This window comes from Magallana gigas, chromosome 8 (assembly GCF_963853765.1).
Source record: "Magallana gigas chromosome 8, xbMagGiga1.1, whole genome shotgun sequence".
In the NCBI taxonomy this organism is placed as follows: Eukaryota; Metazoa; Mollusca; class Bivalvia; order Ostreida; family Ostreidae; genus Magallana; species Magallana gigas.
Window position 1 is genome coordinate 43,946,203 of NC_088860.1, and position 27,332 is coordinate 43,973,534.

The following is a 27,332-nucleotide window of genomic DNA, read 5'->3' on the forward strand; positions in this document are numbered from 1 at the left end:
TCCTTGACCAGGGGACAGGTTGACGGTTGACAGTTGACACTTTCGGGGGACTGGTTGAATGATGACTTTTCCATTACACAATCTACTGTTGACCAAGGGACAGGTTGACAGTTGACACATTCAATGATAATCTTTTGTTGATTAAATGACAGGTTGACTTTTAATGGAAAATGTCAACTGTCAGGCATCAACCTGTTTCGCAGTCAACAGTAAATGCTTTCCGTAACAGAATCTACTGATTTAATAAAAAAAATATGAAAGATTTACATGAAAAATGAAAGAAATTTAAAAAATATGAAGAACTGGATAGGTAAAGGAAATCCCAGTGTTTCATTCCACCACAAGAGGGGCACAGTGATGATTTGATCTGAAGATTTCCAAATTTTATCTCTATGAATGCTTACAATGAATAAGTTTGGGTATAACTATTTAATAATGTCATTTTATAAGTTACATATAAGATACAGAGTGATATGGCCTTGACTTTACAGTTTCTGAGTCTGAAGGTTGGAGATGAGCGACAGCAGCTTGTACCAGTGCTGACTACTATGCTCAAACTCAGCCCTGAGGAAAAGACAACTCTGGATGCAGCCGCTCAGGGTAAAATTTATTTTGACAATCTTGAGTAGATTTACTTTGGGTTTTCTTTGAAAACCATTATTTGTCACAAGAAGATTCTTTGCAAATATCTTTCTTTTTCACGATTGTTTACTTATATACTATTGTAATACCGATGTCGAATAATATTTTGATACTGCGAAAAAAAATATTCTGCAATATTCCAAACCCAGGTTCAGTATTTTGAAGGGTTAAAAGTATTATATTTAATTATTAAACTAAATTTTCTCTCCTCTTTTCTTTGCTTCAGGAGAAGATAACTCTGCCAATCAACCCCAACAACAGCAGCAGCAAGGAGGCGGGTGGGGGTCTTACCTCCACCGCTGGTCGGGACTGGTGTGAGAGACAGACAATGGGTGGGGGTCTTATCTCCACCGCTGGTCAGGACTAGTTTGAGAGACAAAGGGGGGGGGGTATTATCTCCACTGCTGTTCAGGACTGGTGTGAGAGACAAGGAGGGGGGTGGGGGTCTTATCTCCACTGCTGGGCAGGACTTGTGTGAGGGACAGAAGTTTCTAGCTGGAATGGTGACCCAGTATCTCCAGTGCGTTCATCCAAGATATCCAGAAACTGGACATAGTCCTCAAATAAGAAAAATATTCTTTGAAACTGCTTTTCAGAATGATGGTTCTTAGGAACTGCCATATGTTGTGGATTCTTTGGATAAAGAGATTATCAGATTTATCTGAAAAGAGTTTTAAGAAGACATTTCTTCATACTTAGATTGAAAGGTATAATTTGAAAAAAAAAAACTAAAATCTTAAGAATTTCAACATTTACATGATAGAAAGTTTTAATGTATAAAAAGTCCGACGTTTAGATTTTGATCCCGTTTATTTTTTTAAATTTGTCCATTTCATGCACAGTTTGAGAATAAATTTTCTTCTCATTTTGTAAACATTTTTTTTAAATTCAAAATATGTTATCACTATATCATGAAGTTGGTAGAGATATTTTGTGAAAATTATCAAGCACAACTCACTTTCTTAATGTGTACACTGCATTCCTTTTCTAATTCAAATTATGTCCAGTGAAAACTTGTACAAACCCATTTTGTATATGTACATGACATACTATATTTATGATCAGACATTCCCTTCTAACTTTGTGAGATGTGTTGACGGATCCTGCAATAATGTACAAGACCATTCCGTTTGATGTCGGTTGTCAATGTCAACATAGTTTTTAAAAAACTTTCTAATAAGATCTGTAATGTTTTTTTTTGGTTTTAATTGATAAGGGGCAGTGAATTCAACCTTCCAGTTTACAGATAGGAACAATAATCATCTTAAAAGTTTGATGTTGACTATTGCATTTATTCTAATGAACTTTTAAAAATTTCATTTTTTAGACCCAAAAACATGTACATTTTTATATATTTGGCTGAAATTGAAAACTATGAAAATCAGCATATCACTAACATTGAAAAAAATGTACATTTAACAATTTTATTTATCTCCAGAAAAGGCATTTCCATGAATTATATTGTATTTAATTGTATTATGAATTCTGGTGTCATATTGTAACTTTTGTATTAATGTACATACACCCAGTTATTAAATTTACCACTTACAATATGACAGTGAACTGATGTGATTACATTTACAATGTGTCAGTGAAATGATGTGATTACATTTACAATACGACAGTGAACTGGTGTGTTTACATTTACGATATGACAGTGAACTGATGTGATTACATTTACAATATGACAATGAACTGATGTGAGTACATTTAACTTGTCTTTCAGAGTGCAATATTGTGATGTCATGATAAAGTGAAAGTGGGCACTCTTTTCTTTACTGCTGCAGTAACTTAATTTAAAAAAAATAATCACAAGGACAAAGGGGAGGACATACATCTTCTTAGTTTTCCATAAACAATTGACGCAGAAAAATGTAAACCAAAAAAAAATGCCATGAAATTTAAAAAACAAAAACAAATTGTATAACATCTGTTAAGTAAAATGTGTACAGTGAATTAAACTTGCAACAAATATGCTGAAAAAAGATTTAATGTCCACAACTCAAACATTATTCTTTCTCGTGTCTAAACAACGAAATAACCGTGATAATTAAACTATTTAATTTTTTTTTCTCTCAATATTGGACTTAAGAGCATGGATTAACATTTTACGAAAACATGATATCTTGGGCAAGACCTTTGTAAACGCTTACAGGGCGGGGCGTAAAGTCCATTAAATCTTAAATACATGTATGTCGTAAATACAATTATGTAAGTCAAATGGAATGCAATTTTCTGAATAACATTCTCCATCACTGTAAAATTAAGCGAGACAAATATGTTTTATGTTACACAATGGGACAAATGGAATAAAACAAATGTCTTCTAACTTCGTGTTATAGTCTAACATTTAAAGCAAAAGTTAACATGAAAAAATCCAAAATCTCGGTCTATTAATAGGCTGAAAGTTTTCAGTCACAGGAAACGATCTAATTCATGTACAAATCTGGTGATACATCAATATTGTGTCCTTGTCTGACATCAATGCTACAGAGTGTGCTTGTCGTCAAAAATTTAAACATAGTGGAAACTTAATCTCCATAAAGGCGGTTGGATAATATAAAAGAAGATATAACTGGACAAAAGTGCAACTCACGGAATGTCTGATAATTGCCGTGTGTCTGAGGCCCTGTACGTGGGTCTTTGTGGTTATGGGCCTATAGGGACACCGACAGAAGTGACCGTCAGGAGGGAGGTGTTGGACATGAGGGATATGATAATGAAACCTGTAGAGATATATCGAGGTTATAGACTAATGGAGAGTGGTAGTCATAGGGAAGGTTTCAGATTTAAGTCTTCTGACTTAGACACGATGTTCTGGATTACCAATCATAAAGTGATAACTGACTTATCCCAGTCCAGTGTTTATGATCTGTCAAAGCATACCATTATTCTCATGGAGGATACTGATACACCACCGGGGTTTGTCAGACTACAGCTTCTGACGCCACCACGAGATGGACTCATTGAATCGTCAGTTGTTCCATTCAATGACGGCGTGTACTTATCAAGTGAAAGATGGAGAAAGATTGCGTTAACTAATATGATGAAAGTTAGGTCTTTCAACAATCCAATAAATCATGGTCCTTGTGCTAGTGGTATCATTGGAGAAAAAGAAACTGACTGTGCTGTTTGCTTCCATTGTTCCTATTGGCCACGGTTAACCTGTTATTGGAGACAAAGATGTACTCTGCATAACTGGCCTCTAAACCACTTGTTTGATGACATTCTAAGAAATGGTTGTCATTTTGTGCCCATTGGACTTAAAATAGCGGGCGCTGAAAATGAACTGGAATGGAGATTGTCCTTTTCTCACGCAGAAGAAATACTGATCTATTCCATGAATCATACCCAATTTCTATGTTACGGGCTTTTGAAAATATTTCTAAAGGAAGTCGTGAATCGTGGCATAGAGGAACCATTCCTTTGTTCGTATTTCGTGAAGACAACGATGTTCTGGTTGATACAAATAGGACATATTACATGGTCCCCAAATACACTACTGGATTGTTTCTGGAAATGTTTCAAATTTCTTTTACATTGTGTCTTTCGAGGCGTGTTGCCAAATTTTTTTATTCCACAGAACAACATGATTGCCAGCAAATTGTCCACAGTCAAAGGTGTGCGATCACGAGAGTGTCTGTTAGAGCAACTGAACGGGTATTACGAAATGGGCGTGACCTGTCTGCTACAAAGTCCGACGGTTAGAAAAATGGTTGAACCTGTTATATGTAACATCCTTGTTAGAATAGAGCCATTTCTTGGACATATCAAGAGTGCTGCTGATACAGACGCTTGTATCATAAAGGAAATATATGGTATATCCTTTTTAAACAGAAACATAAGGGAGGATTATTTTATTCTGAGGTTTATAATAGTTTTGTCAAATCAGTCACTTACAGAATATGAGACATTAACTTTACAGAGATGCACAGCATATGTTTTAGTTAATACAGCATTCTTATCGCTCGATACTTCAACAGTTAGTACAAATAAAGTAGTATACAGGTCAGACAGACTGATTGGTAACTTGTTGAAGCTTGCAGGTAGTGTGGGTAATGTGTCTTGTATGTTGTATCTTGCTCTGTATTACTACAGAACATGTAGATATAGAGAGGCGCTTCATGTTACAGCTCTGGTTAGATCAAGACTAACACAGCCCTGTATCATGTATTACACAGTATACCGAGAAAGGTACAATGAATGTGTGGCTGGTTGGTCTCTGTCCAAACGTATGAAGAAAGCTTGGGTATACCATGTACGTCTTTATAGTGATGTTTATTATGTACAGGAATTTAATCTAGAACAGAATGTAAGCAACGAAAACGGTCATCTAATCCTGGATATTTCACCCTATGTATTGACAGACATGTTAAGTGTGTTATGTAACTACAGACTAGGTAACCGGTCCCAGTGTCTACAGTCACTGACAGACCTACAGACACTGCTGCTCTATGATGACGGGAAATACGTACCTTTTGATATCAGAGACCTCTCGTGGCAGATACTAGGGATCTGTCAGCACGTTGTGGGGGATCTACACGGGGCGTTACAGTCTTATCAACAGTCACTGAGACAGAAACCATGCCACAAAATACAGAATGCCGCAAAATACAGAATGGCTCTCGTTTTTAATCAATTGAGTGAAATGTCAAATTTGTAAGAATCAATTGTGTAGGTTTTCATTAAAATAACAAAATATGTTCAAATAAAGATATTAGCTTCAAATCTTTGAAGTCGGTCTATTGGTCAACAATACATATTATACAGTTTTATGAATACCAGTAATTTTTACACTGTCTTAGTTTTGTTGACTCAATGTTTTGTCGATTGTAGATATATTAGTTAATGTTCAGCTTTTGAATGCTTACGTTTAATGTTTTGTTTTATGTAACTTATATTCCTGACTGAATGCCGACATGGTAATTGTCAATAAATAAATTGAATTTTTATAATCAAATACAATGTATAGTATCCCCCTAAAATATAACTTACATTTGTCATAAGAAATTTTGGATTTATATACATGTACGGGTTTTTCCGTTTTTTCCCGATTTATACGACAGTTTTTACAAAATTAGTTACGTAAACTCCCCATGTTCTTATTTTATAGTAAATAACAAATCTAATACTCATGATTAACGAATTTCTCTTGATAAACACTGAATGATGATGACCAATTGTCAGGTTTTCCTCTTTTTTGTAAAAAGGAAAATCAAGCAAAAATGAATTCTACAAAGTGGTTGAAATTCTCTATAAAAAAACTCATTTAATGATGATGATCAATTTTCATTGTTTTGTAAAGAAAACAATGAAAAGGAATTATTTCTATCCTCTAAAATATGGAAACTGAAACTTTACTTATAGTTCATGTTAGCAAGAGCTAGGGTACCATACAGGATGTTATGAGGGACAAGTTCTCTAAATTAAATACATTTTTAAGCATGTAAAGCTTGATGATAGTTTTGCAGAATATACTATAGGGAATATGTAATGATATAGACTTGGGTTACATATATATAGAATAAGAGGAACACTCCATCGAAACTGCAGAAATATCTTTATCAAAAGATTTTAAAAGCAAACACAATAATAGAGGTTTCAGGGGCTGTGTAAATTTATCAACAATCACAGTACATTTACCTACATCACAGTATCTAGTACACTATATATTTATTTACATAATATCAAAATAATTAAGAATTAATTGGTAAACAAAAGCAAACTTTTAATGTTCTTGACAGGATAGTTTTTATTGAAGAATGATTGAAATAAAGAATAATATAATCTCTTTTTTGGCTTGTATATATTAAGTATACTTCTTCTGTTTATAAGTAGACACCGGAATTGGAGGATACCGTGGTCATCAGTTTAAGCATTTATAGCATGAGGACACTGAACAATCTCCACGTTGGCTTTTGTCCAAGATTAGGTACCACTTTGATAGCACCTGGGAAATCTGCAGTCACCATAACTTGGCGAGGGGTCTCCTCTATTTCTTTGCTGGGATCCGATCAAATCAAAATCTGTGCAAAAAATATACAATTTTATTGACATAGAAAAGGACAAGAGCGTACAAGGCCTGACAAATCCCCCCTTACCCAGGATTTTGAAATGGCATATGAATATATAAAAATCTTTACATATAAAAGTGTTCATCAGTATATGTACATATATAATATTGATCAGCATTTTCTGATATATAAATAATATACAATAATACATGCACATTGTACTTGTCTCTTTTGTCTTTTTTTTTACTTTCTAAACATTACATCATAATATATCTGTGCAAGCGCTATCTTTATCCAACATTGCGTGTACAGGAAATAAACATTACGTAATTGTCGTCATTATTAAAATGGTATTTGATATTTTTTTATAGTAATAAAAAAAAGCAAAAAATGTTATACTTTAACCCAAACGAAATAAAAAAAAAAACCGCCGTCAGTATGGTTCGAACCACCTCTCAATCGGGCAGTAAAGACTACGAGCTTCCGCCTATCACCGTGAGCTACATTGACACATTAAAGTGTAAATGAATAAATTGATCTGTTTGACAATAATTGATAAGTAAAACGTTTTTAGTGAAAACCACGAATTTGACCCATTATGGGTCTCTACTCCATTTTAGTAAATCAATAATAAAAATCATAATTTATAAAATACTTTCAACTTCATTCGAAAATCACAAATCACAAAAAATATTCAAGTTCACTTCGAAAAAATTAAAACTATATATAAAATAAAAAATCACAAATATTTGAGCCGTTTGTTTGATATTAAAAGAGGGTTTTTTTTCACTTTGTAGAACATCTCTATTTGTAAACAATTACACAATTGTCAATAAGAATACTACAAAAAATATGAAAATTGTATCACTCTCGGAAATTATGTACGTTCCATGTGTGTTTGTTGGCTTTAAGTTAAAATCTATTTTAAACTAATCGATCGTTTTCATGATGTCATGTTTTTCCGCAATTCATAAAGCTGAACACCGCTCGTAAATAGGCATTGTCTGCCATATTTCTCTTTCATCACTGATGTCCCTACAACCCCTATATAAGGCACAGACGTCTAGTAAAAACTTCTTCACTCTAGAGGTCTCACCTATGTGGACGTACATTATGACTCGCCGTGTTACTCGGGTGTCGCTATGAAATTATTAAATTTTACGCACTTTTTTCAAGCCAGGAGTATACTAACATCAAAATAGAAAAACCAGGAAAGGAGGCCAATTAGAGCAGTATGATGGACCTGGAGATGGCTGACTACGAGAGAACTGCCCAAGCCCTGAACAACAAGATCATGAGGGACGCTGCCATCACTGACCTGAAATCGGAGGCGGAGAGACTGGAAGAGAAAGCAAAGGCTCTCAAATAGCAGATAGGTAAAAATGGCAGTGTGAACAAACCAGATAGATAAAGATATCAGAGTGAACAAACCAGATGGATAAAGATATCAGTGTAAACAAGCCAGTAAAGATGTTAGTTTGAATATTTCTATAGTGATGCAGTGTAAGTCAATCGAGATGTCAGTGTGAACAAGTACTGATGTTGGTGTGAACAAGCTAGATAAGTTTAACTTTCAGTATGAACAAAATATATAGAAAGTACACCTGTATTTATTAAAAAAAATGTTCACAATTGTTTTCAATTTTTTCTTAAACATTTTGATCAATATAAAAGTAACTATTTTAGATAACTGTATTGTGGTAAAATTTGACTACTTGTATATACCTGTTAACAACATTTAGATGCTGTTGAGGAGCAGCGTGTGCAGGCAGAAACAGAGCGAGCAAACGGAAGCAGATGTTGGTCAAAACCAAGAAAAAGTTGTCAGATACCAAGAAAGTGGTAAATGATTGTGTCCATTGAACGACAGGATATACAGGGTGATCCATAAATTTTGATACTATTTTAAAACCTCATAAAATTCTTACCCGATGGGATAAACAGTTAAATGAGGTATCATTTAATTTCAGGGGCTAAAGCTTTATATCAATAGTAAAATACGAAAAGAATCTAATTGAAAAAGAAGCATAAACGTCATATTATTGGTGTTCAGTTTTTCATAGTGCCCCGTATTTACCAAAGGCAAAGTGCTACAAATTCGAGCTGCTGTAGTTTGAGACTCGTTCACCTTAAACTATAATCCGTTCTATGATGGACTGGTTTTTGTACACATATAAAAACGTTTTAGAGTAGACGGGTAGTAAAGAATTAAAGATCGAAGACAAATACATTCCACCATACAGGTTTATATAGTGAAAGAAGAACTAAGTGCAACTATGGACAACAAGGAATTTTAAGAGTACTGCCCGCCATTTTTCTCTTTCCTCACTGATGTCCCTACAGCCCCTATATTAGGCACAGACGTCTAAACAGTTCAAAGTACTTCGCTGTAGAGGTCTCACCTGTGTGGACGTACATTTTGACTTTTCATCGGTCGCGATGAAATTATCAAATTTTACGCACTTTTTTCAAGCCAGGAGAATACTAACATCAAATAAGTTGGTCAATCCATTATTTACAAACAGAATACGCACATAGAATACGAAATAAATGCATAAAATAGAAAAACCACGAAAGCAATACTACACGTCGGCCACGAGTTTCAGATGTGCAATCGGGTGTAACGGAATCGAAGGGTTTATATCCCAGGTATCTGTGTGACAGTGCCTATTTACATGTACGAGCGGTGTTCAGCTTTAAATGTGGTCAGTTCTTTATTAATATCCTTGAATAGGTTCTCATAAATGGATGGTTTAATTAACAAAGGCATAAATTCAAAATGTAATCGGGAATATATCCTGCTGCTTAAACATCCATTCAGCGACAAAAAGTCAAAGAGAATTACCAAGTGTTAAAAGATCTACCAAAGAATAATCTGGTACCTTTATCTAACATGGTATATATGAATACATTACTGACAGATCAGTCTATCTGAGGTTCTTCGAGTCTGTGTCATGGCAGAGAAAGGAAATACATATACTATTTTACAGAATATAACTGCCCCACATGGCCTAATTTGTAAAAATAAATAATACGGTAGTAGCGATAAGTTCTTAACAAAGCTGTTATTTAACATCAGTATAATACTTGTTTTTGACATTAAATTTAAAAAATAAAACACTTTGCATGGTCTTTAGATAATTTATTATCACGTTTTGCAGACTGGTGGTTCATTCTATTCCCCAAAATCAAAGATATTTTGGATGATGCACCCTTTCTACACATTTTTATACACAAAAAAAGAAACTAACATACACTAGATCAATATAATATTTTCCTCGTTGTATTTTGAGGTAGTTTGAAACTAAGGGAAGTGCTAAGTCTTAGAATAGACCAAAACCGTCTTATAATTATGTGTTTAAATGCGATAAACTCACACAGACTCTAAACAGACATGAGAAAATTTCCAACATATTGTTTGAAGGCTAAAGATTTTCAGATATGCGTAGTTAATGCGTAGTAAATATGTTAACCTGAAGCTCAATACTAGATACTCTAAATCACACTTCCGGTCTCAGGGTCATAAAAATTACATGTGATAACGAACAGTGTTCAAAATCAAAAAGCAATTTCAGACGTCCGTCTTCCAATAACAATTTTACTTTTTTCAATTCCTCCTGAAAACTACAAGGTAAATTGTTATGCAATCGTATAATGTAACATATTTGCTTTATTTCAAACTTTTTTTTTGTTTGGTAAATATCATAAAAAGATTGACAATCAAAGTCGTGCAGGTATATTTTAACTAAATGTTTACAATTTACGATTGGCTCCTGGAGCAAGGGAATAGATACCAGACTCTTGTCCCCAACCCCCTTTATGAATTGATGTTTGCCAACATAAAAATCAAATACTAAAGGCGGGGTAAAAGTCAGAAGAGTTTTAAATTGGAGTTTGGTCTTTAAAGTGAAGCTATTACAAATTTCTAAGCAAAACGGGTTTTTTTTTTTTTATTTACGGTGATTTTTATTAATTAATTAATGAATAATTCTCATTTTGCATTATGTTTACAGTTACAAAACTTTATAAAGTGATAATCATATCACATAAAGAGATTCTTTAAAAAAAAGTTAAAATTATCTTGCAAGTGTCGTGATTGTAAGAGTTGTGTGTTTGTAGACTTACGATGTCAACCACGAGAAGACCCTGCTGATGAAGGAACAGAAGGAGACCATTCATCAGCTCAGCCTACAGTATGAAACACTCGCACTCTCGTTCAAGGTCAGGGCATACTCCAGTAGATGCAGAAAAATATTTACTTAGTACTATAAACCTGTAGATACTCAGATATTTGTTTGTTTATTATTTTTGAAAAAAGAAAATATTTTAACACTTCTGAGATGTTGCGTACTGGTATGTTGGTGGGTTGACCACATGATCTGTTCACAATATCCTGAAATTTCTTTCCTTGACAGATATCAATTGTGATGTATATCGGCTATTTATTACTAAAATCCAGACCTCGTGAGAGGGTGAAAAACTGAAAAGTACAATAATAAAAGTCAGATTTTGTCTAATATAACAATTTCCAAAAATATGGCAGTAATTAAGCTGTGACAATACTGAATTTTATATGACAAAACTTTACCCGACGACATATACACAGATAAATGTGTGACTAGAACATGCTAGCTAAACAGGCCTATGCCTATCCTACATTGCGAACACGCGCTTACACAAAACAATGCAGTTGCAGAATTTAAACAAAGTAAGAGATATTGCATGACATCGTTAGATACACAAGATCATAATGGACATAAATTGACATGAATAAAATAAAACTTACTCCTTAGATAGGCCGAATTCCAGAAATTGATGCAAACAAAAACAGCAGGCCAAGCTCATGGCTGCCATTACCGATAAAACAAAAAACCAAACCGGACGGAACGTATTATTCCGTTTCGAGAGCAGCACACTCCCCCTCTGATTTCTACCAGAAATCACTTAACTCATAAAAAATATACAAGATAGAATTAACTCTGCATTACATACTTCTGTAATTACATAGTCCGATGCTACATATACTGAGCTAACTTCATGTCGTGGTACACAAGTCTTGACTTAACAAATCACAAATTCTAAGTACACAAAATGTCAATCTGTGTCTCCAAAAGGGTTATGAGTCGGGTGACTGGTCTCACATAAGTGACACGTTTATTGTCCTTAAAAACTGCAACCTCAGCTTTGCGGACCTTTCCGTCTTGGCTAGGGAATGTTCTTTGTATGATACCGGTGGGCCACTCGTTTCGCGGGGAATCATCTTCAATCAATAGAACTAAGTCTCCGTGTTTCAAATCCACAGCATGGCCCTGCCACTTCCTGCGATATTGTAGGTTATGGAGGTACTCAGTTTTCCATCTATGCCAGAATTCATCTGCCATCACTTGCACACGTTTCCAGGTAGATTTTAAGGCATCCTTGGAACCAAATGAAGGGAAAGGTTGAACATCATGTTTTGTCTTCATTGTCAACAGCATCGACGGGGTAAGTAGAGTAGGTGCTTCTGGATCACTAGAAACATCTGTTAATGGTCTATTGTTAACAATAGCACACACTTCTGCCATCAATGTGGTCAGTACATCATGTGTGATGTCTCTTTGCTGGTGATCAAGTAACATGGCATTCAAAACTCTTTTTGAAACACCGATGAGTCTCTCCCATGCTCCTCCCATGTGTGGAGCATGAGGAGGGTTGAATTTCCACACAATCCGGGAATCTGACAGGAACTTGGAAACAGGACCATTCTCGATGAATTCCGCATTTATGGAGAGATCGCTTACAGCGCCGACAAAGTTCGTTCCCCTTTCGGAGCGGAATTGTGTGACTTGACCACGAATTGCAATAAAACGTCTCAATGCATTTATGAATGCAGCACTGGTAAGTTCATCGATGACCTCAATATGAATAGCTCGAGTTACAAGGCAGGTAAACAATATCGCCCAACGTTTCTGATTTGAACTTCCACCCCTTGTTTTTCGATGCACAACTGGCCATGGGCCAAAAGTGTCAACTCCCACATACGAAAATGGGGGGCACGGTTCACAACGATCCTCTGGAAGATCCGCCATATGCTGCCATCCTGGCTGTCCCCGAAGTTTACGACATACAACGCAAGTCCTTATCACTGAAGAGGTCATCCGTTTTGAATTCACTACCCAGAATCCGGCAGAACGTACAGCTCCCTCTGTAAAAAGTCTACCTTGATGGAATACCTTCTGATGTAAATGACGTATGATGAGATAACTAACATGATGGTTCTTTGGTAGGATAATAGGGTTACGCATGTTATCGTTTAGCACATCAACAGACACATTGTTCAACCGTCCACCAACACGTAACAGTCCATCTGCACCAATTTTTGGGCATAAAGATCTGATAGTACTAGAATGTGGAATGTCCAGGCACTTTTCAATGCATCGAAATTCTGTGCTGAATACATCTCTCTGAACTGACGCAATGATGGAACGTTCACTCTCCTTCAAGAGTTCCGAATCACTGGGACTATCAGGTAAGTTGTCAATGTTTTTCTGAGACTGTCGAATCATAAATTTCAGACGGGCGACTGAACGTATAAGCCTGTCCCACTTGGAAAATCTAGTGAACCTCTCAGAGAATACTTCTGTCTGACAAGTTGGTGGCTTTGTCTCATGATTTGACTGTGCTACATCTATTATGTCTGTCTTGTTGCTGATTAACAATGGGCGAATTTCCATATCACACCCTGGGTCCACTAATTCAAAGTGTTCAATTGGAGCACTGAGCGGGCTGGTTGGTCCACATATCCAGCTTGTATCTTGCAGCATAGAAGGGTGTACAGGCCTGGTGGCAACGTCTGCTGGATTAAGTTCAGATTGAACAAACTTCCATTGGGTTGGCATACTGAAGAGACGAATGCGTGCCACTCTGTTTCCCACGTACACATAGAATCTACGACTTTCGTTTGAGATATAGCCAAGTACTATCTGACTGTCCGAAAAGAAATGAAAGTCCTGTGGTGGGATGTTCAGCTGATCTCTCACAATCTCGGCAATTTCGGTTGCTAAAACTGCCGCACACAGTTCGAGCCGAGGGATAGTGTGCCCATGGGCGGGGGCAACCTTGGCTTTTCCAAGCAAGAAACTGATGCTTGACGTCTCATTTTCCTGAAGTTTGAGATATGCCACAGCAGCAATAATGTCCTTCGAAGCATCACAGAACACAAGCACTTCACGTCTGGTGGCATTGACAAAGGAGCTGCTGTAACTCCTCGGCACACAAAAGCTTTCCAGGTGACTCAGGGAATCTACCCATGATGACCATTCATCATGCAGAAATGCAGGCAACGGTTCATCCCAGTCCGTATTTGTCGTCACAGACATCATCTCTCGTAACAGTAACTTGCCTCTGATGACGACAGGCTGGGCAAAGCCAATCGGGTCATATACACTGTTTATAGTAGACAACAAGCCTCGTCTAGTGTATGCTTTTTCTACTGTGTTGACTTTAAAGGTAAATTCATCCATCTCTGTGTTCCATAATAATCCCAAGCTGCGTTGTACTGGAAGGGTATTCGACACAAAGTCAAGGTTTTTCAAGTTCTTTGCCAGGTCTTCTGGGGCAAATGAATCTAACACTCTCCTGCTATTGGAGCAAAACTTGTGAAGTCGAATGTTTCCGCCATCTTGTAGTGCTTCCTTGGTACGATGCACAAGGCTAATGGCCTCCTCTTCAGTTGCGCAGGATAAAAGGCCATCATCCACATAGAAGTTGTTACATACTAAATCCCTCACATCTTCTGGGGATCCCTCAACTGCCCTCCTGAGACCAAACGTTGCCACGGCCGGTGACGGGCTATTGCCGAAAACGTGAACCGTCATCTGAAAGTCCACCAATGGCTGGTCTAAGTCACTGTCCATGTGCCACAGGAATCGTAAGTAACGACGCTGGTCTTCTGGGACCTTGAAATTGTGAAACATCTGCTCAACGTCCATGGTGACTGCTATCTTTTCTCTTCGGAATCTTAGCAAGACACCAAGCAGGCTATTGCACAAATCAGGGCCTTGAAACAAAACACTGTTCAAGGACACATCTTGAAACTTGGCAGATGAGTCGAATACAATACGCACACTGTCTGGTTTCTTGGGATGATACACTGCAAACATAGGTAGGTACCATCGCTCCACTGACATAGGTAACTCAGGTGCTAACTCAGCATGCTGGTTCATGAGTAGTCTCTCCATGAATTCCTTAACTTGTTCATATTTGAGGTGATTACATCTCAAGCTAATGTCCAATGATCTGGCTCTTCGAAGAGCAAGTGACCTGTTGTCAGGTAAGACAGGTCTACAATGGCGAAAGGGTAACGGAGCTTGCCACTTGCCATCAGACGTTCTTTGGAAACCAGCATCCATGATATGTAGGAACTTACGATCTTCTATCGATAACCCTGGTTTCTCATCCCCTGGTATACGTTGAAAGATAGGCTCCTCTTCCACAATAAATTCACATTCACAGGGCTGTAAATACGTGGATCTTCCATTCATGAGAATTGAAGTCTTATTTACACTTATCACATCTGGTTGATGCACTTTGCCCAGACACACATCTCCAATGACAACCCAACCAAGGGGTAACTTCTGGCCATAAGGAAGTCCCTCTTCTCCAACACGTTGATCCAACACGTGGTGTGCAGTAACTAGATCCCTTCCGATCAGGAGTTCAATTTCAGCACCGTCATCAAGATCAGGTATGAAGGGTGCAATGTCACGAAGGTGCGTATAGTTATCTGCCACTGCAGGAGACGGTATTTCATGCCGATTGTTCGGAATGTCATTACACTCTATCAAACAAGGTAAACTTAGAGTACATGATCCATCAAACGATTGGACGAAATATCCAGATGCCTTGCGTCCTGAGGAAACAAACTTTCCGGCACATGAAGATAAAACATATTCAGTTTGCCCACCACACTCCCTAAAGGCATCAAAAAAGGCAGATGTGGCTAACGATTTGTTGCTCTGGTCATCTATCATGCAGTACACCTTGCGCGCACGGTATTGTTCACCAACTGGGTACACATATACTGGTACAATCTTTGCGCATGACTTGCTGGTGCTGTACTTAGTTCCACATACTTCAGTACAGTAGGTGCCTAAATGGAGACTCTCCCCCTCGTGACTCACTCTAGGCTGCTCCCCCTCATGCTCACTTCTGGACTCAGGTTCCGGGTGAAGGATTGTAACATGCTCTGTAGATCCACACATGTCACATTTCACACTTTCTTTACAGTTTTTACGAAGGTGACGTCTTGAGCCACAGCACTTCAAACAGTAGCCGTTCTTGAAAAGGTAGTCCTTGCGTTCCTTGAACGTTTTTCCGCGGAATTTCATACAGTCTTTAAGCGAATGACTTGAACTAGTTCCATGGATGGGGCATTTCACACTGACAATGTTAGAGTTCACATCTGTCGTAACATCCGTCTTCTTAGCTGACACAGCCATTTGACGATAAGCATTGTGTAGTCCACTCTTGCTCCTCTGCTGAGCTGGGTGTGTGTTTCCATGGCCAGTATGGGTAGAGAAACTCTCAAACAGAAGACTAGGATCGTTGCGCACACGGGCGAGATCACTCAGAAATTTCGTAAACACAGAGAATGGTACTTGCGAAACATGATTGTTCATCTTATATCTGTCACATTCTGAAGCCCACTTTTCACGGAAACGCTTTGGCAGTTTACGTACAAATTCATTGATGCCACTGGATGTGTCATAGTATGAAAATGCTGTGCTAAACACAGGATCGCACTTCACTGATTCCACTTCTGCAGCTAGATCAGACAAGTCCAGAAATTTCTTGCGGTCATCATCTGAAAGAGCAGAAAAACTGCTAATGCGCTGCTTAAGTGACAGTTCAATAGTCTCTGCACTACCATATTCACGGTCCAGACGCTCCCATATATTATTGACTGCTTTCTCTGGGAATTTGTTGCTCGTATATTTTCAGCTGTGATTTTGGACTCTGGTCCAAGGTGATTCACTAACAGGTCCAAGTGTTCCAGAGTTGTTGCACTGATTTCACTCATGACATTCATGAAACTGTATTTCCATGTCAGGTATCGACCGGAATCATCATTAAAGTTCCAGAGTCTCCTAGGCAGTAACTGGTTCTTGGCAACTAATTTTGCCAAGTCAGCGGCTTCAGTCGGATTCTGCTTAGGAGTGGATAAAACGACACTTGGGTTTGTTTCATCTGTCTTATTTTCTGGTGCACACAAGGAGGGCTCGGTACATGGATGTGTAGGTTTTTGAGGAAGAGGTTTGTCATTATTATGTCCATGAACGTTCACTTCAGGAGGAACATCTGGAGGGGGGGGGGGGTACGATCATCTCTGTTATCATCCATATAACGAAGCACATGAAACTTGGATGACACAGGGGGTTTGTAACTGCCATGATCACTCTCCACGGATTTTGTGGCAGACTGGGAAAAGTCCAACACTTTACAGATAGCACTTAACCCGGATTCAGCTTCTTCCAGTTCACGCTTCACCGTCAACAAATTCCTGCTGGCTTTCAAGGCAGCTTCCTGTTTGATGAGCTCAGCCTCCTCGGCAGCATACTTCAAACGTGCTTTTGCTTTCTCAACATTGGCAGAATGTTGCATCCAGACAGCAGTAAGTTGACTTGATCCTGATTTTCCCGATATGACTGAGGGAACAATCGATGGGGCCTTTGATGATTCCATCTTTGGCAGTGCAGACTGCAACTGATTGACAAAGGCTGCTGTCTTGTCACATAGAGATGAGCGGACTAGTCTGTGAGAGGCCTCTTCATTGACCCCTTAAATAAGTTATGTACTTGTCACTAAGAAGCTCGTAATACTCCAAGTGCTTATGGATATTGTCAATGATATTTTGACCCTGTGCTAAGTCCACATGCTTTGTATTGGCAATGATATAGTCGATGTTTCTTTTAATGTCGAACAACTTTGATGTAAAGTTTGAAACACTTTGTTCATATTGCTGAAATCCAAGATCAGTCATCTTCCTAGTCTGGCGAAGATCCATAGGATATAGCCCGAATTAAAGGATTTTTCACTGTGATGTATATCGGCTATTTATTACTAAAATCCAGACCTCGTGAGAGGGTGAAAAACTGAAAAGTACAATAATAAAAGTCAGATTTTGTCTAATATAACAATTTCCAAAAATATGGCAGTAATTAAGCTGTGACAATACTGAATTTTATATGACAAAACTTTACCCGACGACATATACACAGATAAATGTGTGACTAGAACATGCTAGCTAAACAGGCCTATGCCTATCCTACATTGCGAACACGCGCTTACACAAAACAATGCAGTTGCAGAATTTAAACAAAGTAAGAGATATTGCATGACATCGTTAGATACACAAGATCATAATGGACATAAATTGACATGAATAAAATAAAACTTACTCCTTAGATAGGCCGAATTCCAGAAATTGATGCAAACAAAAACAGCAGGCCAAGCTCATGGCTGCCATTACCGATAAAACAAAAAACCAAACCGGACGGAACGTATTATTCCGTTTCGAGAGCAGCACATCAATCTTAAAACATTAGTAAATGTAACCCCTTAAAGATTAAATGAACCCTGTAGATTTGAAGTTCCGGGGTCTAGTCACTATCTTGAAAATCTTGTTTGTAAGACACTAATTGAAAGAGAAATAAAAACTAAATAGAAATAACAATCTAAAAAAGGTAAACAACCCCCATTGAATTTAGGGCACATTGTCAAAAGCCAGGGTCTCGTTTCATAAAGGGTCGTACGTCCAGACTTAGCGCTGCGCCGGTGTAAATATGGGACTAGTTCGAATATTTGCGTTTCATTAAAGAGCGTATCTTTACGTCCGACTAAAGTTAAGCCAAAATGTTACGTCCACACATAGGTAGGCGTAAGTTCGGACGTAAACATAAGTAAGCGTATGTTTTATAAAATGACGATTGCATTTTATCACTAATGCGATTTAAGTTACATGTACATGTATTGTCACATTCAAATAATGAGAAAGACCGAAATTCTAGAATTTGATTGCCATTGGATTTTCTCTGGAACTGATGTACACACCGGGGTTTCTTCCGAATAAATGTGCAAGAGAGAGAGAGAGAGAGAGAGAGAGAGAGAGAGAGAGAATAAGAATAATTGATATTTAAAAAAGTGCCCTAATATTAATTTTATGTGTTGCATTTTATAAACTTACATTATATTTTTTCTAAACCATTTTTTCCTTTCTACAACATTTACCACGAACAAGTTTACATCACATTTAGTAATAACTTTACCTTTAATAAATCTTTCATTAAAATTGCTTCCCGAGAAAATGGCTAATATTTTTTTTTGTAATTTATATATGAACAGTATATTTTTATAACATACGATGTATGTACCTGTAGATGCATTAATATGCATTAATATGATATTAAATGCAGATATTTATGTATTTATTTACAAAAATGCATTTATTTTGTTTTATATGGAATGCATACACCGAAGTACTGTAGGATAAAGCAAATCATTTCATCCCTCACAAGGTAAACATGTTTATAAATCATTTGAATTACCAGTATAAATGACTTGTGTCGACTAAAATCTATTGATATTTTAAAGCGGTTCGAACCTCTCTTTTTTGGTAACTATTTTATTTAACCTCTAGTCTAAAAACTATGCATCATATATCAATTCTGTTTTATGTTTATATTTACAGAGTTTAGTTAGTGACTATATTTTGTGGCAGAAGGTTTTCAAGAAGAAAATGAACAATTTTCATAACTCAATAGTTTTAGAGTTTTGTTACTTTAGCTTCCTATTTTTCAACTCAGATCAAACTTTCATAATCATAGGTTTATGTATTAAGAAATATTTACGTTGTTCCTAAAACATATTTAAACAATATTTTGATATTTTTTTCTCAATAAATTATGGCATATTTAGCAAATATTTCATGGAAGTCAAGAGAAAATTGTCTCTAATCTTTGCCTAAAATTAGCTAAATTATTTAATGCCATAATGTATCTCAAATTTTTGAATGTGACCAGTAATTTATTTACTTTTACACGAGACATTAAATTATGTCTATTTGTTTGCAAAGTGTTTGAAAAGTGGCATCACTAATATTTAATTCCTTTGCGGTATAATTTGATTAATACAAAATTGTATGACGATCTTTACATCTGCTGTTGTTTTTTTTAAATTAATTACTGGCATTTGAAGTCATTAGTAAAGCAAGTGGGTTTTTTTCATTTTGACTTAGATATTTCTTTTATAGTTTCTACATGCGTTGAACTTCAAACTATATGGATATCATAATTAGATAATAGTTCAAACTATAAATATTTGCTTGATTTCTTAAGATAATCAATTTTCATGTCAAATTTTAGCAATAATTCCAAAAAAATGATAATTTCTGTTTGGGGTTCCATGTTTGAAATAAAATTGCATGTAACATGGATCACAAATAAAGTAAATGTAAATTGTAGGTCCCCGTCTGTATTTCCAAGTGGTTTTCGGATAAATGACATTGCTAGTATTTCAGGTACCAACGTCCTTAAAAACAAAATAGATCTCACTTTCCATACATTAAAGCTGACACGAAATCATAAAAGCATTTGGTCGCCATATTAGTTCCGGTCGCTCCTCTACTGCCAATGGGGTATATATACCGGTTGAGAAAGTTACCGTCAGTTGCTTTCAGATCGATCGAGGCATTCACGTTGCATGGACTTCTAAATGCATGAACTACACATTGTAGTAAAATGTAGTAACAAGTTGCTGTCCTTTAAAAAAGGATTACAATACGTGGACCATTTGCATGTGTTTCCAAAGAAAACGTGAATTTTGTCAGAGATTCCATCAACTCTAACTCTCTGCTTTTAACCACTAAATTTGTACGTTGTATTACTTATACATGTATGTATAGCCCTGACTTTTTATCTCAGAATTTAAAGGATTCATACTTCTGATATAATTGTGATCTTCATGTATCTATGAATGAAGTTTGCATGTATAGTAACAGACATTCGGTGAATTCTACTATTTGCGCACACATTACGATTCGCACTATTTTGTTAACTATGCAGTGACAGCTTTGTGTAAAATGAATTTCATATGTTGATGCATTTTTCTTCATATCGAAACTTTTATACAGTGACATAATTATTCAATCATACTTAAATGCTTAAAAAAATTTAATCGGGAAGTTCTCTAGCCTCGCCTACTATAAAAATAAAGTTAAGTTACATGTGTATTTGAAAAATAAAATAAATTGCATATTATGCTATTTGATGCATGTTGTAGTTTCGGCATAACATTAACTTATTTCATAGTACTGATAGTTCATATCACATGCCAATCATTTCTTTAAAAGGAATACTTTGTCTTGTACTGATTGCCGACAACTTTACAATTACAGCGCCTTTGAACTTATGTGTGCATATGGCACGGAATCCTGATCCCGATTCAGATAAACGTGTGCTAGCCTAGTTCCCTGAGCTACCCATTACGCACAGGAACCAGGCTAGCTCATGCGCAGGCTGAATTTTCCCCCTTAGCATCCGGTTTAACCTCGCTTGTATATTTTCTGTGTGGATCTCAGGGTCCACGCAATAAAGAGTAAAGAAAACAACAATTAATGAAATACAAAATATATTTATTCTTCGAAAAAATGTCCAAGGTACTCGTATTATTTTGCACAGGCTGTGCTGCCTTACTTCGCATGCACATCGAACACGTTTGTCGTTCATACAGAGTGCATAACGTCTGCATCTTCTTGAAAACCCCGGCAGTACTACATCTAACACAGTAGCTAAATAATAGTAAATCCAAGAAAGTAACAACGTTTCCATCCTACAAAAACGCTCCTTTTCTAAAATCCATGCGATAATTGACATTGCTCGATCTACCACGGTGAGTGGTTTGCGCATGTGCAATACAAAAACGCTCCATTTCTAAAATCCATGCGATAATTGACATTGCTTGATCTGCCACAATGAGGGGTTTGCGCATGTTCGATGTTACAACATACACAGGAAAACGGTCTACAATTATCGAGGAATTTTTGAAGTATCTGCGCCTAGATTTCAGTCTGTCTTGTTTCGTCGTTTATTGGATATATCTTCAAGTGCAGTGGTTGTCATATTATTTTTGTTCAAAACACGTTTCTACACGTCTTTTCGTCCAACCCGTACGAAAAATTCCACCCTGACTTAAGGCGGACTGTAGGCGAAATTTGAAAGGCGGATTCCGTCCTTCATTCCTCTGAATGTATAACTAATATCAGAGATTCAGGGTGGAGTCCGGGCGGTATATGGCTCGAAATATTTAAATGAGATTAAGCGTATTCCGGGTAATAAAAATCCGCCTTAAAACAGACGGGAATCTGCTTTAATCTTAGGTGGAATCCACCTTATGATTAATTGGAATCCGCCATAATATAAGGTGGAATACGCGAGATTCCGCCCTAAAATAAGGTGGAATCCACCTAAATATAAGGTGGAATCCGCCTTAATACAAGGTTGCGTCCGAATCCACCTTAGGGTAAAGATGAACACTTTTTACAACGGACAGAAAAACTTTTGAATCCGGTGACTAAATCCTTTTAAATTAGCACCGGATGGGGTGGAATCTTTGCCTTCATTTCTTTTATAAATCAGTAGCCAGACTTAAAAAATAAAACCATCAATAATTCCTGTGTATTTCGGTTTTTAAACACATCATAATACATACATCACATCCAGAATATCTTTATACATATTTTCCTAATGTTTGCCTTCTACTTAATATAATAAGTTGAACTTTATGATTTACAGTCCACGTTTTCACTCTCTTGTACAGGTAGTTCCTTGACAAGTTTCTAGAGTAGCTCAGATCTTCATGTTATTTTAAAAGCATTACTTATAACCAAACACTCGATCAAATATAATTATATCAATATACATATATACCTTTTTAAGGTCTTCCGTTTCCAACGGAAGACCTTATAGTTTTCGTACGATTTCTTATTAAGGTCTTCCGTTTCCAACGGAAGACCTTATTGTTTTCGTACTGTTTCTTATTAAGGTCTTCCGTTTCCAGCGGAAGACCTTATTGTTTTCGTACTGTTTCTTATTATTATTATTATTATTTTTTTCCAAATTTTGTGCACGAGATTTCTCGAAATCTATTCGACCGATTTCAACCATTTTTTCACAGATGTTAGGGCGTGATCTAAACTTAATACATTTATCTTAATTTTTTCGTTGTCACTTCCGGTACCGAATTGTCGGCCATTTTGTAATTTTTGACGACTCATTTTGTGCAGCTATAAACTCGGAAACCATAAGAGATATGAATATGAAATTTTCAGGATAGGTAGACGATAGTTTGAAGTTGTGCAGCATGTAGTTGTTTAATGCCTGTTGCGCCATTTCTTGGAGCTCGCCTGGGCACGAAAATTGGGTACGAATTTTCATTCAAAATTTTCACACGTTTTGATTTATATCTTTTTACCAGTTGATATTTTGTTAAGACATATATAACAAAAGTGGCAGAGAATCAATAGTTCTTTCCAACAAAATCAAGAAAAAGGGGCTGGCCCCTTTATTTAGGGGCCAAGAGACTCGTAAACTCTATTACAAATAACTTAAAAACGATAAAGATATTGTAATCCATTATGGAAGCAAAGTTGTTGATAATACCATTATCTATTTGAAAAAATTATTGCCACGCCCCTTTATTACGTCATTAGGGATTTTTAGGGGCCAAAGTACTTAAACTTTGACGCAATATAACTAAAGAAGTAGACATATTTTGTTAGACATCATAGAAGAGAAAATGTTTGCATCAATGATTTAAAGCGATTCCACTTATCAAAACACCAATGTATGTCCCCATTAGGGATCTACAGGGCTGACCCCTAAAATATTCAAACATTTGTATCTCAAAAATGAACAACAATTTAAGATGAGTGTAAGAACAAAAAATGTTTGTATTCTTAAGACCTTTTCAAAGAAATCAAGAAAAAGGGGCTGGCCCCCCTTTTTTTTGGGGGGGGGTGGGGCAAGAAACTCGTAAAGTCTATTACAAATTACATAAAAACGATTAAGATTTCGTAATGCATTATAAAAGCAAAGTTGTTAATTGAAGCAATATCTATCTGGAAAACTCATTGCCACACCCATTTATTACGTATTAATGGATTTGTATACATTATCTGAAAGTGGGGGGGGGGAGAGAATTGTAGAATTGTATGGATTATTCATGGTATGATTTAAAACAGAAATCGCAAGGAAGACCTACTCGTTACTCGTAACGAGATCGTATCTAGTTATTATTTATTAAGGTCTTCCGTTTCCAACGGAAGACCTTATTGTTTTCGTACTGTTTCTTATTATTATTTATTATTATTATTATTTTTTTCCAAATTTTGTGCACGCGATTTCTCGGAATCTATTCGACCGATCTCAACCATTTTTTCACAGATGTTAGGGCGTGATCTAAACTTAATACATTTATCTTAATTTTTTCGTAGACACTTCCGGTACCGAATTGTCGGCCATTTTGTAATTTTTGACGACCCATTTTGTGCAGCTATAAACTCGGAAACCATAAGAGATATGAATATCAAATTTTCAGGATAGGTAGACGATAGTTTGGAGTTGTGCAGCATGTAGTTGTCTAATGCCTGTTGCGCCATTTCTTGGAGCTCGCCTGGGCACGAAAATTGGGTACGAATTTTCATTCAAAATTTTCACACGTTTTGATTTATATCTTTTTATCAGTTGATATTTTGTTAAAACATATATAACAAAAGAGGTAGAGAATCAAAAGTTCTTTCCAACAAAATAAAAAAAAAGGGGCTGGCCCCTTTAATCAGGGGCCAGGGCACTCTTCAACTCTATTACAAATAACTTAAAAACGATAAAGATTTTGTAATGCTTTATAGAAGCAAAGTTGTTGATCGTACCAATATCTATTAGAAAAAAATATTGCCACACCCATTTATTACGTAATTAGGGATTTTTAGGGGCCAAAATACTTTAACTTTGACGCAATATAACTATAGAAGGAGAAATATTTTGTTAGACATCATAGAAGAGAAAATGTTTGAAATAATGATTTAAATCGATTCCGCTTATCAAAACACGAATTTCTGTCCCCATTAAGGATCTAGAGAGCTGGCCCCTAAAATATTCAAACATTTGTATCTCAAAAATGATCAACAATTTTAAATAGACGTAAGAACAAAAATTGTCAGTATTTTTAAGACCTTTTCAAAGAAATGAAGAAAAAGGGGCTGGTCCCTTTAATCAGGGGCCAGGGCACTCTTCAACTCTATTACAAATAACTTAAAAACGATAAAGATTTTTTCATGCTTTATAGAAGCAAAGTTGTTGATCGTACCAATATCTATTAGAAAAAAATATTGCCACACCCATTTATTACGTAATTAGGGATTTTTAGGGGCCAAAATACTTAAACTTTGACGCAATATAACTAGAGAAGAAGAACTATTTTGTTGGACATCATAGAAGAGAAAATGTTTGAAATAATGATTTAAATCGATTCCGCTTATCAAAACACGAATTTCTGTCCCCATTAAGGATCTAGAGGGCTGGCCCCTAAAATATTCAAACATTTGTATCTCAAAAATGATCAACAATTTGAAATAGGTGTAAGAACAAAAACTGTCAGTATTCTTAAGACCTTTTCAAAGAAATGAAGAAAAAGGGGCTGACCCCTTAAATTAGGGGCCAGGGCACTCTTAAACTCTATTACAAATACCTTAAAAACGATAAAGATTTTGTCATGCATTATAGAAGCAAAGTTGTTGATCGTACCAATATCTATTAGAAAAAAAATAGCCATGTCCATTTATTACGTAATTAGGGATTTTTAAGGGCCAAAGAACTTAAACTTTGACGCAATATAACTAGAGAAGTAGAAATATTTTTTAAGACATCATAGAAGAGAAAATGTTTGAATTAATTATTTTAATCGATTTCAAATATCAAAACACGAATGTCTGTTCCCATTAAGGATCTAGAGGGCTGGCCCCTAAAATATTCATACATTTGTATCTCAAAAATGATCAACAATTTTAGATGGGTGTAAGAACAAAAATTGTTAGTATTCTTAAGACCTTTTCAAAGAAATCAAGCAAAAAGGGGCTGGCCCCTTTATTTGGGGGGGGGGGGGCAAGAAACTCGTAAAGTCTATTACAAATTACATAAAAAGATTAAGATTTCGTAATGCATTATAAAAGCAAAGTTGTTAATTGTAGCAATATCTATCTGGAAGACTCATTGCACCACCCATTTATTACGTAATTAGGGATTTGTATACATTATCTGAAAGTGTGTGTTTGTTGGGGGGGGGGGGGGGTATTCTGAAATTATATCGAATATTCATGGTATGATTTAAAACAGAAATCGCAAGGAAGACCTACTCGTTACTCGTAACGAGATCGTATCTAGTTATTAAGGTCTTCCGTTTCCAACGGAAGACCTTATAGTTTTCGTACTGTTTCTTATTATTATTATTATTTTTTTTTTTTCCAAATTTTGTGCACGCGATTTCTCGAAAACTATTCGACCGATTTTCAACATTTTTTCACAGATGATGAGTCATCATCTGAATTTTATATGTTTTTGAAATTTTTGTTGTCGTCACTTCCGGTACCGATTTATCGACCATTTTGTAGTTTTTTACGACCTATTTTGTGCAGAGCTGATCTCAGAAACTATCAGAGAAATGACTATGAAATTTTCAGGATACGTAGTCTATAGTCTGAAGTTGTGCACTATTATTTTGTTTTACGCCAGTGGCGCCATTTCTTGGAGCTCGCCTGGGCACGAAAATTGAGTACGAATTTTCATTCAAAAATTTCAAACGTTTTGATCTGTATCTTTTTATCAGTTGATATTTTGTTAAGATATATATAACAAAAGTGGTAGATAATCATAAGTTCTTTCCAACAAAATCAAGAAAAAGGGGCTGGTCCCTTAAATTAGGGGCCAAGGCACTCGTAAACTCTATTACATATAACCTAAAAACGATAAAGATTTTGAAATGCATTATAGAAGCAAAGTTGTTGATCGTACCAATATCTATAAGAAAAAATTATTGCCACGCCCATTTATTACGTAATTAGGGAATTTTAGGGGCCAAAGTACTTAAACTTTGACGAAAAATAACTAGAGAAGTATACATATTTTGTTAGACATCATAGAAGAGAAAATGTTTGAATAAATGATTTAAATTAATTCCACTGATCAAAACACGAATTTCTGTCCCCATTAAGGATCTAGAGGGCTGGCCCCTAAAATATTCAATCATTTGTATCTCAAAAATGATCAACAATTTTACATGGGTGTAAGAACAAAAAATGTTAGTATTCTTAAGACCTTTTCAAAATAATCAATAAAAAGGGGCTGGCCCCCTTTTTTAGGGGCCAAGGCACTCGTTAACTCTATTACAAATAACTTAAAAACGATAAAGATTTTGTAATGCATTATAGAAGCAAAGTTGTTGATCGTACCAATATCTATAAGAAAAAATCATTGCCACGCCCATTTATTACGTAATTAGGGATTTTTAGGGGGCCAAAGTACTAAAACTTTGACGAAAAATAACTAGAGAAGTATACATATTTTGTTAGACATCAAAGAAGAGAAAATG

The 27,332-nt window shown here is 36.1% G+C and overlaps 2 protein-coding genes across 5 annotated transcripts in view; one reads left to right on the forward strand and one right to left on the reverse strand.

The window, feature by feature from the left end:
• Positions 1-1,934, forward strand: part of LOC105342939 (GRIP and coiled-coil domain-containing protein 2) — a 38,439-nt gene extending 36,505 nt beyond the window's left edge. For all 4 annotated transcript variants that reach the window (XM_066068257.1, XM_066068258.1, XM_066068260.1 and 1 more), the window contains 2 exons: positions 492-600; positions 869-1,934. In XM_066068257.1, coding sequence (XP_065924329.1) covers positions 492-600; positions 869-960 — 201 coding nt within the window. In that variant the 3' untranslated portion in view covers positions 961-1,934. The remainder of the gene's footprint in view (positions 1-491; positions 601-868) is intronic.
• Positions 1,935-11,734: 9,800 nt separating this feature from the next.
• LOC136271020 (uncharacterized) lies at positions 11,735-17,378 on the reverse strand. Its single transcript, XM_066070085.1, has 2 exons — positions 17,015-17,378; positions 11,735-16,500 (listed from the first exon to the last, which is right to left on the reverse strand). The coding sequence occupies exons 1-2, from the start codon at positions 17,376-17,378 to the stop codon at positions 11,735-11,737; spliced, it is 5,130 nt and encodes a 1,709-aa protein (XP_065926157.1).
• Positions 17,379-27,332: the final 9,954 nt, after the last annotated feature.